Raw genomic sequence first — 13,898 nt, 5'->3', positions numbered from 1 at the left:
CTTTGGATCATCTTTTTTTTTTTTAAAGCTTTTATTTACTTGTGAGAGAGAGAGAGAGAGAGAGAGTACACACAAGCAGGCAGAGGCAGCGAGAGAAGCAGGCCCCCTGCCAAGCAAGGAGCCCGATGAGGGACTCGATCCCAGGACTCTGGGATCATGACCTGAGCCAAAGGCAGCGGCTTAACCAACTGAGCCACCCAGGCATCCCTGGATCATCTTTTAATCAGATTTTTAGTCTTTTTATTTTTGAACGGTTGGAGATCTTTTCATAGTCTGGATATAAGTCATTTATTAAATATTAAATACACATTTTGTAAATGTGTTCTCCACGTCTTGACTTGTCTTCCATTTACTTTATGGTGTCTGTGGAAGGAGTTTGGGCAGGGAGGTATTATGATCAGATTCGTGTGCAATCACAAAACCGCTCAGATTCGTATGCTGAGAGTGGATCACAGGGGCCAAGGGTGGTTTGGGGAGACCCATCACAGGAGTCTGGCTAAGAGACGATGGTAGTCTGGGCTGGAGGGTGTCAGAAGGGATGGAGAGAAGAGGCTGCATGTAAGGAATGCATGGAAAGAAGATAGCAGGACATGGAGACACTCATTATGGATTCCACCAGAAGGAAAGCCGGGCTCTCCAAACTGGTCTGCAGAATACCATATTCTTTGTTTCTCATAGTGGAACTCCCATTAATTTATGGGATTTCAGTGTTCTGAAAAACTGAGAAAGGCAGGATCCAATGAATGTTAGGGTTCCTCCCGGTTTTCAGGGTCTGGCGCTATGAACAAGACTTTCTGGGGCTATTTTAACAAGTCTAAAATCTTCTGAGGTGTGTGCCTACATGCATTATTATAGATTGTTTGTTAGTCATACATGTGTGTCTGCAACACACATGTCCAAGAAAATAACTTCACGACTGAAACTGAGCAAGTCCGTGCATGGAGATCCTTGCCAAAAGTGAAGGCGGAAACACTGTTGGCAAAGGGAGGGCAGGACAGGGATGAGGAAATTCATGTTCCTGTATTGACCCAATTACCAGACGTGCCTTGCAAGTCTGTTGCACTGTTGGTTTAAAATGGGATTTTGCATCATTCTCTCCCAAGCGACAGACAGTATCATAAATGAAAAATCCTTTCCTCAGGCTGGGATGCCCAGCTCCTCTCATTTGGCCAGCATCTGCTACCACGGGAGAACCTTTATTTAAGGCTGGAAATTCTATTTACCCAGGAGGCCAAAACGCTGTTTTTCTGTTCTTGCAAAATAAACAAAACACCTTGGCACACTAGATGCAAAGAAGGCCTGAGGGAATGGAAAGGAATGTGAGATCAGGTATGCGGGGCAGTGTCAATGCAATAAATCAGGAGCACAGCGCTGATACCTGTTTTCCCTTCTGATACTAAAAAAAGAAGGCTACATGAATCAATGAGACAAAGTAAGAGTCTAGAAATTGAGAGATATATATGTGCGTGTGTGTGTATGTGTATGTGTGTATGTGCTTACTTTATTATTATTAAGTAGGTTTTATTGTGTTGTTTTATTTTAGGAGACAATGTAAAAGCTCAGCACCGGTGGGAGCCACATGGTACAGCCATGAATCAGAGAGATGAGGGCATCTCCTCATCAAGCCTAATTGGGCCTGCTGTCCTGAACCTATGGGAAGGGGGGATGGGGGGACGTTGGCATGCCAGGATGCCTGCTGTGAGGTGCACGCTGCAATAGTGAACACCTTCCTTAAGGAGTTAATGATGAACCCAGCTCATCATGCTGCTCATTTTGCCCTTTTCTGCCTCAGGGCCTTTGCATATGTTGTTCATTCTGCCTGAAAGCCCAACTGCCTCCATCTATCCCCAAGTCTTGTGAATTCATCTTTCAGGTCCATCTTCTCTTCCCTGCTCTCTAGATTCTGTCATCAGGATGAATCCCCAATGTTTTATGGAGTCTATACTTTGTAAAACTTTGAAGGTCACTTTTCAGAAAAATAAAAATGATGAATGTGAAATTAGATACCCACACAATTAGCACCTTTCCCCCTCCCCCGACAGGGTGTTGGAAAAGGACAGGGCAAGTGAGGGACTATGGCTTCAGCTTAACCTCATGGTGAACCTGGGTCTCTGGCTGCAGAGAATGCTGTGTGTTGGCCTTCAGAACCATCATCCCAGTCTGTAATAAGATGTTTGGTCCTGGGAATATTTGATTCCTCTCCACCTTCCCACCAGACTGTAAGATTCACAAGTGGAGAGACAGTCTGTTTTATTCATCATTATACTCCTAGTGTTGTCTAGTGTCTGGTACATGAGAGGGGCACCAAAAATGATTCAAATGAATGAACCCTGAATTCTGAATCACAAAAGTTATAATCACAAGACTTCCAGCTTCCGCTCCTTGAGTCCCTGCTTGCCAGGCTGTGGCTGTCCATACTGAGAGCTCAGGACGTGCTAGGAAACCTCAGCCTGTAAAAACACGGGAGAGAAAGTCACTCAGGGCATGTGGAAGTAAGGGAGACTGAAGTTGGGGGTGCTTCTGAGTCAAGGGTATGGCTTCTAATTCCCACTGTCAGTAGCACTGTGTCCCCCAGGATAAACACGACTTCATGAGTGGTGGGAACACCTGTCAAACTACCCTTTATAAGAGGATGATATTCTAAAGCTGCTGTCAGCTCATCTGCCCTGATGAGAAAGGCAGGAAGCCCTCCTCACATACATACCCCCACCCCCAGTCATATCCTTAAACCAGCGGGTCTCAACCAGGGAGACTGTTTTGTGCCCCAGAGGGCATTTGGGAAGGACTTGGGAGCATTTTGTTGTTATATTTAGAGGTGGGGGTGGGTATTCCTAGCATCTAATGGAGAGAGGCCAGGGAAGCCCCTCACAGGAAAGGGTGATCTGGCCCAGAATGTCAATATTGCTCAAGTTGAGAAACCCTGCTTCAAACCCCCAGGATCGCTCACCACTTTCTCTGGACACTCCAGCTGTGTTCTTTCTATAATCCATATAGAACAGTGGGAAAATGTTGCTCAGAGGGTGAGGAGGAAGATAGTCACCAGAGTAAACGTGATGCAATCATATATTTCAACCATATAAGCAGTCTACTAAAAATAAAGCTAATATTTATTTTAACAGGCACTGTTCTAGGCCTGAACATTGAATGGCTTGGGAATCTTATTAAAATGCAGATTCTGAGTCAATAGGTCTGGGGTGGAGCCTGAGAGTCTGAATTTCTGTCCAGTTCCTAGGGGATGCAAATCCTGCCACCACGTTTGGGACAGCAAATTTCTTGGCACTTAGGATACATCAGCCAACAAAACAGAGACCCTCTGCCCTTGGAGAACTTCCAGTGTGGCCAGAAGTGAACTGGACCCCAAGAAGGGTGGCCAGGATGGAGGACGGCACTCAGTGCCTCAGGAAATCAGAGCTAGAAGAGAATTTAGACACAATCTAGTTGAACCGCCACATTTTAGAGTTTGGGAGACCGAGGCTCACAGGAAGGAAGGGAGCTGGTCCAAGCCACACAGCTTGTTGTGGACAAGGCTGTTTGATTCCTATTCACCTGCATCACCAAGGTTCTTAGAGATCCCTTGGGGTGCAGAGCACAGTCAGGGTGGGGAAGGGCTAGCAGCTTTAGAGGTGGCAGGGGTGGGGGTCTAGGGACCCTCCCCACCCCACAGGAGGGCCCCACTACACTAGATCCAGGAAATCCTGATTGCCTACTTTACTCCTTGCTATCGTGACACACACACGAACGCTGGGATATGTCTGGGGAGATAGGAGATTCTTCCTGGCTGGCCTTTTGTTTTTCTGCATGACGACACCTGCAGCAAGGATGAACACATGTAAAAGTATGGAGTGGTCCATTCTGAATGCATTCAGTCATTTGGTGAGCAGGTGTAAAGAGTAAACTCCAACCCAATTAATGCAATTAAAACCTCTTCTTAAGGAGGAGTGGAATGACAATCTTGCACACGGGTAAAGTTCCTCTTCTTATCCTTTAGGGCCCCCCTGAATGGAGCCCTTGGCCCAGAGCTTCAGATTACCCAGTCGTTACAATGTGTTCGAAAGCAACTGCTTTCCCCACTGCTTGTATCTGGAAACAGAAACTTTTAAATTCATGTCAGTTCAACTGGAACAGTGGCAAATTTCATGGGGTAGCTAAAAAGAAGAGCAACAGCTGGTACATCAGGCATTAATAATATAACAAAGGAAGAAAAAAGAGAAACTTTTCATTAATATCTTTCGATGTCAATTTATTATTTATCTCTTTGCCAATATTCAAACAGGCAGGCGGTCATAAAACATTCAAAAAGATCCTCTGAAACAGTCAAGGCATCTGTTTTACCTCAGTTCCTTTTTAGAAACCTGGAAATCAGGAGTCCTGGCATTTATTAAAAAAAAGTCGTGCTAAAAATATCTGCCGTATCAAAAATACTGTTTGAAGGTCACTTCTTAGAAAGATTTAAAATTGTATCTACAGCTTAGGCAGGCAGACGGTGGTTAAGAGCTGCTTCCAAATTTTTGACTCCTCACTTAGTATTATTTTGTTGGAACAAGGCGTTGACAAAGCCCACTGTTTGGTAATTAGCATCCTGTCAAATCTCTCCCATCAAGACAGGCATGCTGCACCTGGTTCTAGTTAAAAAATGTGTGTGGGCAGTTCTGAGCTGACCCCCAGGGGCCCTGCCTGGCGCAGAACTGCCTTCGATGCGCATGCCCGAGTCACCCCTTACCGAATAAGAAGGCCTCTACAGTGACAGGTTCTGAGAGCTGTGGTCTAGTTCTAGTGACCTGTCACGCCATTTTAACCTCTTCGGAGAAAGTCCATTCTTGAGATGTAGGAACCTGCTCCTCCTCCCAAAAGAAATGTATATCTTCCTCGGACAGAAGATGCCTCTGAAGTCAACTCATTGCCTAGATAAAACAAAGGAAACATGAGGGAAAAAAACCCAAAAAGCCCAAGGCCTAGACTGCCCTTTGGTCAGAAGGAGCTCTGTGGAGAGGCTGACTCTTCCCAGCCTGTCTTTCCTTCGCTCCTCTGGATGCTGCTGCCTTTCCAGGAACTGTCCCTGGTGTAGAGGTTGTGGTCCCTGATGTAGGTGATGACGGCATCTGGGAGCAGGTACTTCACGCTGTGCCCCTGGCTCAGGGCCTGCCGGACATACGTGGAGCTGAGCTCATTCTGCACGGGCTCCGTGGCCAGGTGAATGTTGTGCCGGTACTGGTGCAGGATGGGCGAGCCCGAGATGTATTCCTTTGGGTTGTGACCTGTGCGGCTCACGCACACCACACCGAACTTCTCCACGATCTCCTGGATGTGTGCGTCTTTCCAGAGGTTGGGGGTCTGGAAGGTCTTCAGGACATCTGCCCCGCAGAGCAGCTTCAGCTCGGGCACAGCTGGAAAAACAAGGGTGGAGGCCGACAAGGTTACAGAACGGTCACGGCCAGTAAAGATAACATCATATTCCATCTGAAAACTGCACAGGATGCTTTTCTGGGAATGTATTGGGAACTCAGTGTCTGTGTGTTCATGACTGCAAAAGAAAAAAGCATGTAAGTGAATCTGGAGTGACTTCAGGGACGTACAGTTGTTAAGTAATAATTTAATCAATAAATCTTTTGTTTACTATTGGTAAAGCGCCAAGAAATACACAATGGCCTGTTTGTTTTCCTCCAGTATTCTACCACAAGTCTGCGTGCAGTGGCTGGACCCCACGGCAGGGTGGTCTGAAGGCGGCTGTGGACCTGGTCTTCAGATAGAAGGTAAGACTGTAAAATCCTAGTGTTAGCTGTGGGCCTCAGGCAAGTCACTGGCCTTCTCACAATCTTATTTCAGCCCTAACACCTGGTACTTTTAGAAGTAAATCTCAGCATAAAGGTTCTTGGGATAATCAACAGCTAGTGACCTTTTCATCTGTTTTCAATATAACAAAGCTCTAGAACAACTGATCAATGTGGATAATCCTTTGGCATTTGTTCTAACAGAAAGATGGTTGTGATGATAAAAGGATGCCTAACGTTTACTGGGTGCTCAGTGGGAGCACCACCGCTAAGCGCTTTATGGGTTTAATCTCCTCTGATCCTCAGAACAATCTCACGTGGTAGGCGTTATTGTTGTGCCCAGTCTGCGGAGGGAAACCTGCCTGCCTGAGGTCACTCCAGGCGGAGGAGGCAGGACTCAAACCTGACCTCAGGCCTCCGAGTGGGGCATTTGTAAATGATGGGCTCTGCCGCCTCCTGCTGGCGGGAATTGTATATGCATCAGAACCCCGATGCCCTTCCTGGATTTTCCTGGCACTGTTCAAGGTCATGTCCCTTTTGAATGGGCTCATGTGGAAAGGAGAAAATCAAGTCTATGCTAGAAGCAGCCACTAGGAATCTCTGGTCCTCCTGGAAGCCGAGTCTAGCTTCAGTAAATGGCAAAGGCTGTGTTCCTAGAGCTTGGCAGCTCTCAGTCACTGGGAAACCTAAGCTGGGGCGGGGGGAACGACTTCAGGGATACTACCAGCTGGGGAAAGAGCTGATGTAAATGGTGGGTTGAGGCTCCTCTTCTGTGGAAACTTGGAAGGATCTGGGCATGGATCAGAGAGATGAGTTTACAAAGGAGGACTAGATCAGCTGTGGGACGTAAAGTGAGAAACTGGAGGGATCATGGGAGGTCTGAATTCAGTCTCAGTCAGGCACTGGTTGCTATGGGGCTGATCCAGCCTTCTCTGGACCTCAGTCTCCCCATCCATGAAACAGTGGGCACTGGACTTATTTACTGATTTTGAAGAAGCAGATATAATTATAGAAACAGACTTTTCAAACACTCTAGCAGCGTAATATTGCTATAATGAAATGATATTGAAACACCGATGCATGTATTCATAAATTGTCTGTCGATGGTTAAGAACTAGGACTTTAAAGCCAGACACCTTAGACCTGGCTCTGCCATTCAACAGCTGTGTGACCCCAACTTTAAAATGAGGATATTAACAGTACTTACCCCATAGGACTATTTTATAACTGAATGAGCCTGAAAGTATGAAGTACTTAGAACAGTGCTTAGAACAGACTAACACCTATCAACAGAGTGTGATAGGTGTTAAGTACCATCCATCATGCATCCACCTTCTTATCCACTAACCCATTCAACATTTACGGATGGTTTTTTCCCATAGGGAGTATTTTTAACATCAGTAAAACTGTGTTTAAGAATTATTCAATAACTCACACTTTCCACTACTTAGGGCTGGTCCCATTGCTCACAACGTATGTGGATCTGAACTATTTTTCATTCCAAAGGTTCTACTCCAATTTCTTATTTATTCAACCACTGTAATATAACAAGAGACCAGCTTTTGACCTTTTAAACAAATGCATGATTTTCATGTGCTCTTCCTATGGGAGAGGTTAAATGATGGGCATTTAATTGTAGGGTCTCCTGAGGCCTGGAGCACACTGTTCTCCCCTCCCTTTCCCACAGGTCAAAGAACAGAAGATACCCCCTTTCCTCTCTTGGTGGATTTTTGTGGGGACAGTTTCCACACAATGGCTTCAATATTAGACACTCTTTGATTTATTAACAGTGACAGGAATACAATTGATCGTGAGCTCTTGCCTACAGGGAACAAGTGACCACACCTTCCCATCCGCCAAATCAAAGGCATGTCTGTGGGGTAATCACTTCTTCTGGCAACATGTGCCTTGGACTCCCACTCTGGGCAGCCCTCAGAGACCATTGTCTATCTCTTTCAAATCCGTTCACACCACTGCTACAAACTCTTCACACTGGGTGCCTAAGTCAGAGGTGCTGAATAAAGGCTGGTGATCTGATTTGTCTCAACCATGATGTAGTGACCTACATCAGATGTCCGTGGGCATTCTGGGGGCAGTGTGCTTTCTTGGAATAGCCACAGGCTTTAAAAAGCAGAGATTTACATGGAAAGTGAGGGAAGTGCCACCGGGACCTTTTTCTTTCGAAGTCCAGTTTATATTAAGAACACCCAGGCCTGAGGTCAGTCAGCCCTGGGTTCCATTTCAGAGCTGCAGGAAGCCTGGGAGAGTTCTAGCAGCCGGGCCGGTTCCCTCTGCTGTAAAATGGGGAAGATCTCCTGCGGAAGTTCTGGAAATTGAGTGACGGACTGAATGCAATGTGAATTTCTGGCCTAGTGCAGGGTATGGGCACATAGCCATGTGTGAGGAGTGTGAGACTCTGAGTGGACGGGACACCAGAGCTGAAGCCAGGCATAAAGGGTGGTGCCCAAAGTAACCAGACAAGGCCACTCTGGATCAAACTGGTGCAAGATGGAATCAGAGGAAGTGGCTGCTCTGGTTGTGCGGATAGGAAATCCTTTGATGGCGGCTGAGCTGTGCTCAGCTTCATCATCCAAGGGCAGGGACCACCTGCACAAAAGAAACACATACCATCAGGCTGCTAGAGGACCAATCGAGGCATCCTCCATCCCATGTGTCATATCCAAGCAGCCCAAAACCGGGCCGCCCGCATTACTGGGTCAGTCCAAGGAGGACCGCAGACCATGGGAGTGACGGGCAAAGCAGGGCTCTGGCTGCCATAACATGCTGAGTTCAGCCTGTAATCTTCAGTCCCAGGGGAGAGGAGCATCCAACGAAATACACAGCACACAAAGTGGTCCTTTACAAATATGTTATTAGTAACATACAGGCCACCTGGTCAGATGTGAGATTTCAGCTGCGGAAGAACTCCACCTTCCTCTTGTTCATTGCTCTAGTGTTGTGGACTGCTTTTCCCCTCTGATTACAAATGTCAAATCTATATCCATTATAAAATGTATGGAAAACATGTATTTAATGTAGAAAACAACAATTCTGCTTTCCTTTTTTTTTTTTTTTAAGATTTATTTATTTATTTGACAGAGGGCATGAGCAGGGGGAGCAGCAGGTAGAGGGAGAGGGAGAAGCAGACTCCCTGCTGAGCAGAAGCCTGATGTGGGGCTCTATCCCAGGACTCTGGGATCATGACCTGAGCTGGAGGCAGACGCTTAATGACTGAGTCATCCATGCACCCCAACAATTCTGCTTTCTACAAAAACTTAATATTTTCCTGTATTTTTTGTTTTTTTTTCCTATTGATTTAGACATGCAAATAGATGTACAAGTATATTTACATTTTTATATACTTGAGATTATATATACAGAATCATATCCTGATTTTTCCCACTCACCTCATAAGCCTTCCTCCAAAAACCTTTTGTCTCAATTATTTGTCCTGTGTATACAGAATAATTTAAACATTCCCTAATACTTAAACATGGAGGTTGCTTTTATTTTCTGCCATTATAAAAACTGCTGTGCTAAACATCTTTCTACATAAATCTTTGTCCCAATTTCTAATTATTTCCACTGTCTGGTTCCTAGAAGGGGAATATATCAAGCAAAGGACATGAACATTTTTAAAGCCCCTAATATATTTTGGTAAATTGAAAAGCCCACTTTTCATTCAACACGAACTTTCTTTTTTTAACAGTTACTTTAGGAGAGAACGAAGAGGCGCAGGACCCAGGGCCTGAATAGCAAGAAAAGGGATAAAGAACAAACTCCCAACATTACAGGGCCAAGCAGAGTAGCCCCTAGAAAAATAAATTTGAAAAGAATGCGGGTGAGCTTTGGCTGAGGGAGAGGGAGAGCCTGTCCTCGTGAAAGCCAGCTGGGACTGGTTTCACGGGAAGATGGGTCCAACGTGGGCCAAAGAGGACAGGTAAGCTTTCAAAAGGGGAGGCAGAGGGAAGGGGGGAGGAGAAGCACCCAGCAAAGACCTAAGACAGGGATTCTGGGAGCAGGTGCAGAGAGGGCAAGTGTGAGAGTCTGGGAGCCTGTGTATGGCATCCCTCCCACATCACTAAAGGCTTCCAGCCTGTCACTGGAAGCTCCAGCATTCCCTAGCAGCAAGGTCCCATAGCAGCACCTATGCCATTTCCTGCCTTTGTGCCTTGCCCAGCTGCCCCTCTGTCCAGAAAGTCCCTAATCCCAGATACTTATCCTGAGTCCTGGTACTAGTGTCTCCTCTTCCAGGCAGCCTTCCTAATCCATGCCTGGACTCCACACCGTTCACAGCCTGTCTCTAGCCTTAGGTCAGAGACTTGGGGAGGCTACTTTTGTTTTTCCTGAGTCCAAAGCCAGGCCTGGGGAGGTGCTCAGCAGGTGTCTCCTAACTCTGGTAGAAGTAGTTGCTGAGCCAGAGATGCTTCAGAGAGAAGGCAGAGGCCGAGAAGGAATGCTGCCTGTGCTCTGAGACTGGGAGATGGGGGAAGAGAGGCAGACACACCAGAGGATTACACAGGAGATGCTGGACCTCCTCCTTTCTTAGATTCCAACTCTAGTGCAGTCCCCCAAATTGGCCATAAAGCAAATCCCAGCATGCCTGCTAAATATCCAGATTCCCAGAACTCAGGGGGCCTGGGCTGTGGCCTAAATTGTTATACACCTCACAGATGATTCTGCTGGTGAGTGATCCTTTAACCAGCATTTGAGGACTGCTACATGAAACCCTTAGGGCCTGGTAGCATTTTCGAGTTCTTTTAGAAGAGCGTCTTCCAGTCTGTGTTCAGGGTGGGGAAGGGCACTGTGTTCTGGGGCACCAATGTGTGCCGAAAAGGGTCCCATGATTAAAAAGTGATAATGGCCACAAGCTAGTTCCCTTTCTTGTAGAGTCACAATGCACGTGATCATAGTAAAGGCTCTGAAGAGTCCTGCAGGAAATTTTAGGTTGGTTTACCTGTGACATTCCTGAGCCCTTCTGATCTGGAACTGGTACACACCATCCACAGTTGGGAGACAGGCAGTAGGAAAACCCCACAGATGCACCTGCTGGGGTTTCAGCGGGGCGGGACCAGTGAGTCCCTGACCATGTTACATCCTGCCCTTCCATCACCAGGGACTCCTGTTTATTTCCACGAGGGGCCTAGACACTTGACCCCTAGTACCAGGGCTGCCATTAGAGAGGGAAGACACTTCGAAGTCACAATTAGTAAGATTCCACCAAATACCAGGAGCTGACAACAGGGTAGAAATGCAGGGTTACAAATTAAAAGGACATTCCAAATGGACTGAAACTCCCCTAAAAACAGGTTTCTGTTTGAGGATCAGAATGGCACATTTGTACTCAGAAAGGCTCAGGCTTTTAAAGGAGCCCAGCATCACTCACCGGTTTATCCCTGTGTAGCCCTGACTGTAATCCAGGTCACAAGCACAAGTCACAAGGGTAGGTAAACTCCTTTGGAGAAGAAAATCCTAAATTAGCAACTGATTTACAAGGGATGGTGGCAGATTGTTGACAATGACCTTTCAACCCGGGAAGTGTCACCACAGCCAGGTGAGCCTCAGAATCCTTATCCAGCTTGGGAGTGGGTCCTGCGCATCCTTGACCTCTCCCCGTCCCAGGGACAAGAGGGTCTGTACCTACCTGTGGGGGCTGTGCAGCGAGCCCTGCCGTGGTCTGGGCCTTCCCTCCGGGGCAGAGATCTGAGCAGTTCGCTGTGATGATGCCTGCATTGCAAACACACGGGCTCAGGGTGTGTCCATCCCCCCAAAGACACCCAGGGGTCTGTTTCTAAGCCTCCACCTGCTTTTGTCCATTTTAGGTAGGTAGCTCGTTCCACAAATGTTTGTGGAGGGCCTACTGCTGTGTGCCAGGGGCTGGGATGGAAAGCGGATGTGATCGGTCCTCTTACTCCACTGCCTTCTGTGAGCCCTGGTGGAAGGGGTGGGGGGGAATGAGTGTGGTTCTACTTTTTTAAACACTGTCTTTAAATACCTCACTTAAAAAACGTTGAGTAGGGATTAAGGACATGCGCTATGAGAATCAGACACATGTGGGTTCAAAATAACACCTTTCATTTGTAAAGTCAGGACAACGCCTACCTTTTAGACTTTTGGGAAGGTGAGTCAGCTACTACACCACGCATGGTCCACAGCTCACTCTTGTTCTAAACTAGTATTTCAGGACTTCACGGGGTAGGCTGCCTGGGCTGAATCTTAGCTCCCCCACTGGTCAGCTGGGTGACCCTGGGAGGGCATCAACAGCTTTCTGTGGGGACAGTTCAGCACTTGCGTCACAAGGAAGAGTGACCGTGTGTGCCTCGCACTAGTGGTCATGAGGATTGAAGGAGTTATGCATGCAAAGTGCACGGAACAGTGGGCAGGACGGAGCAAGTCTCATTTGGTGTTAGCATTTCAGATCTGATTAGACTCATGCCAGCTTGGCATGCCTGGCTCTTTTACCAATCAGTGTGCAAATCAAGACATACCTGATCAAACACAGGTAGTCACCACATCTTGTATCAATGCACTCTTCCACCTACTGAATTATACATTTATGAGCTGTGTTTGGGAGAATGCAGGGGCTCTGCAGCCAGACTGGGTGGGTTCAAGTTTAACTTTTCTTGCTTGTATGACCTTGGATGAGCCACTGCCACTCAGAGCCTCACTGACCTCATCTGTTTATTGGTCATCATGAAGCTGATGCTGACCTCCTTGCTGAGCATCACCAGACCGTGAGAGAAAAAGCGCTTCTACCCAGTCCAGTGCTGGGCGAGTGGCCCAGGGCTGATCATCACTGGGTGAAGGCATGGTGTAAAGGTTAAGCTTTACGGTTGGACTGCTTGGTTGGAATTCTGCTTCCAACCAGCAGCTGTGGAATCTTGGTGGACTCCTTAAATAATCTGCCTCCGGTTTCCTCATCTATAGAATGGGGGACGATGACCGCACCCACCCCTGTGAGCTGCACTGAGGATTCACGGAGCGGCTTAGTACCGGCCCGTCCACAGAAGGGGCCCAGTCAACTTTAGCAGTTTTTCTTGTGAATGGTGAGCTCATTTAATTCATCCTTATAGTCTTAGTTCTCAGGAACCACTTACCTAAAATCTGCTGAATTCAGGAATGATGGAAGGAGTGGACCAATAAATACATTTAATTCTGGCTCCCAGTCTTTTCTGATGATCTCAGAGACTCAGCTGAGTCTTCTTAGGGTCTAGTTGAACTCTGTGTTTCCATTATTGTCTGCTTTGGTTTTGGTAAGCTTCAAGTCTGAGGATTCACTCCTAATTAGATTGGAATCTTGCACCATACTGAAGTAGGTGTGTCTCACCTCTACTTTCTAACTGTAGGAGTCTGTGGATGTTACTGACCCTTTCAGAGCCTCCATTTCCCCATCTGTAAAATGGGACTAAACCCACCTACTTCTCAGAGTTGCTGAGGTGACTAGATATTAACCTACCTAGAAAAGCCTGGCACAAACTGGTGATCAGTAAAAGTGCTGTCATTTTACTGTATTTACCTTGAAGATCCTAGTTCAAGTTGACCCTACTTGACCCTACTTGAATATTAACTGGCTCTGAACTCTGATGTGTGAATAATTTGGCTTCCTCCTGTCTGCCTGAGTGGTGCCCCAGTGTGCCCTGAGGGCTGACCCTGGGAATGAGTTTTCCATGTCCTTCACAGTCCAGGCATGCCTGGTCAGAGGGTCCCTGTGGCAGGAACAGAGCCAGCCCCTCTGTGCGCCCACCGGTAGATCTCTGGTTGGCGGAGGACCGTAAGTGTGGCTTCAGACTCAGACGGGGCTCTGCCATTCATTCGTGACTTTGATTAACTTAGCCTCTCTGAACCTGGTTCTTCATCTGTAAAAGGAGTATCGATAGTGTAAGATCATGCTTGCAAAGGGGCTGGTGAGATGACAGTAGTGATGGTGACCATGATGATGGGCCACATCAAATGGTATTGTGACTAAGGACCTCCCCCCACAGCTCCAGAAGGTGAGCAAAGTAAGTTATCAAATGTCCTAAAAGCATGAAAGCTGGCCTAGATTGGAAAAAAAAAAAAAAAGTAAAAATAAGCAATCTGATAAGTAGAAAAAGAATCCTCAATGAACTCTACTGTGAATTTACTTCATAG

General features: G+C 46.8%; 1 protein-coding gene across 7 annotated transcripts in view; it reads right to left on the bottom strand.

Moving 5' to 3' along the window:
- Window positions 1-4,213: 4,213 nt before the first annotated feature.
- NMNAT3 (nicotinamide nucleotide adenylyltransferase 3) overlaps window positions 4,214-13,898 on the bottom strand; it is a 116,279-nt gene continuing 106,594 nt past the window's right edge. For 3 of the 7 annotated variants that reach the window (XM_080802275.1, XM_080802279.1, XM_080802277.1), the window contains 2 exons: window positions 11,413-11,495; window positions 4,214-5,384 (listed from right to left, as the gene is read on the bottom strand). In XM_080802275.1, coding sequence (XP_080658401.1) covers window positions 4,969-5,384; window positions 11,413-11,495 — 499 coding nt within the window. In that variant the 3' untranslated portion in view covers window positions 4,214-4,968. Of the gene's footprint in view, window positions 5,385-7,527; window positions 8,376-11,154; window positions 11,224-11,412; window positions 11,496-13,898 lie in introns of those variants that run through there. The other 4 variants (XM_080802280.1, XM_080802278.1, XM_080802281.1 and 1 more) reach the window with 3 other exon arrangements.

The sequence above is a fragment of the Martes martes genome (genome assembly GCF_963455335.1).
Source record: "Martes martes genome assembly, chromosome: 1".
Taxonomy (NCBI): Eukaryota; Metazoa; Chordata; class Mammalia; order Carnivora; family Mustelidae; genus Martes; species Martes martes.
The sequence above is the reverse complement of the archived record's forward strand: the minus strand, read 5'-3'. Positions and strand labels throughout refer to the sequence as shown.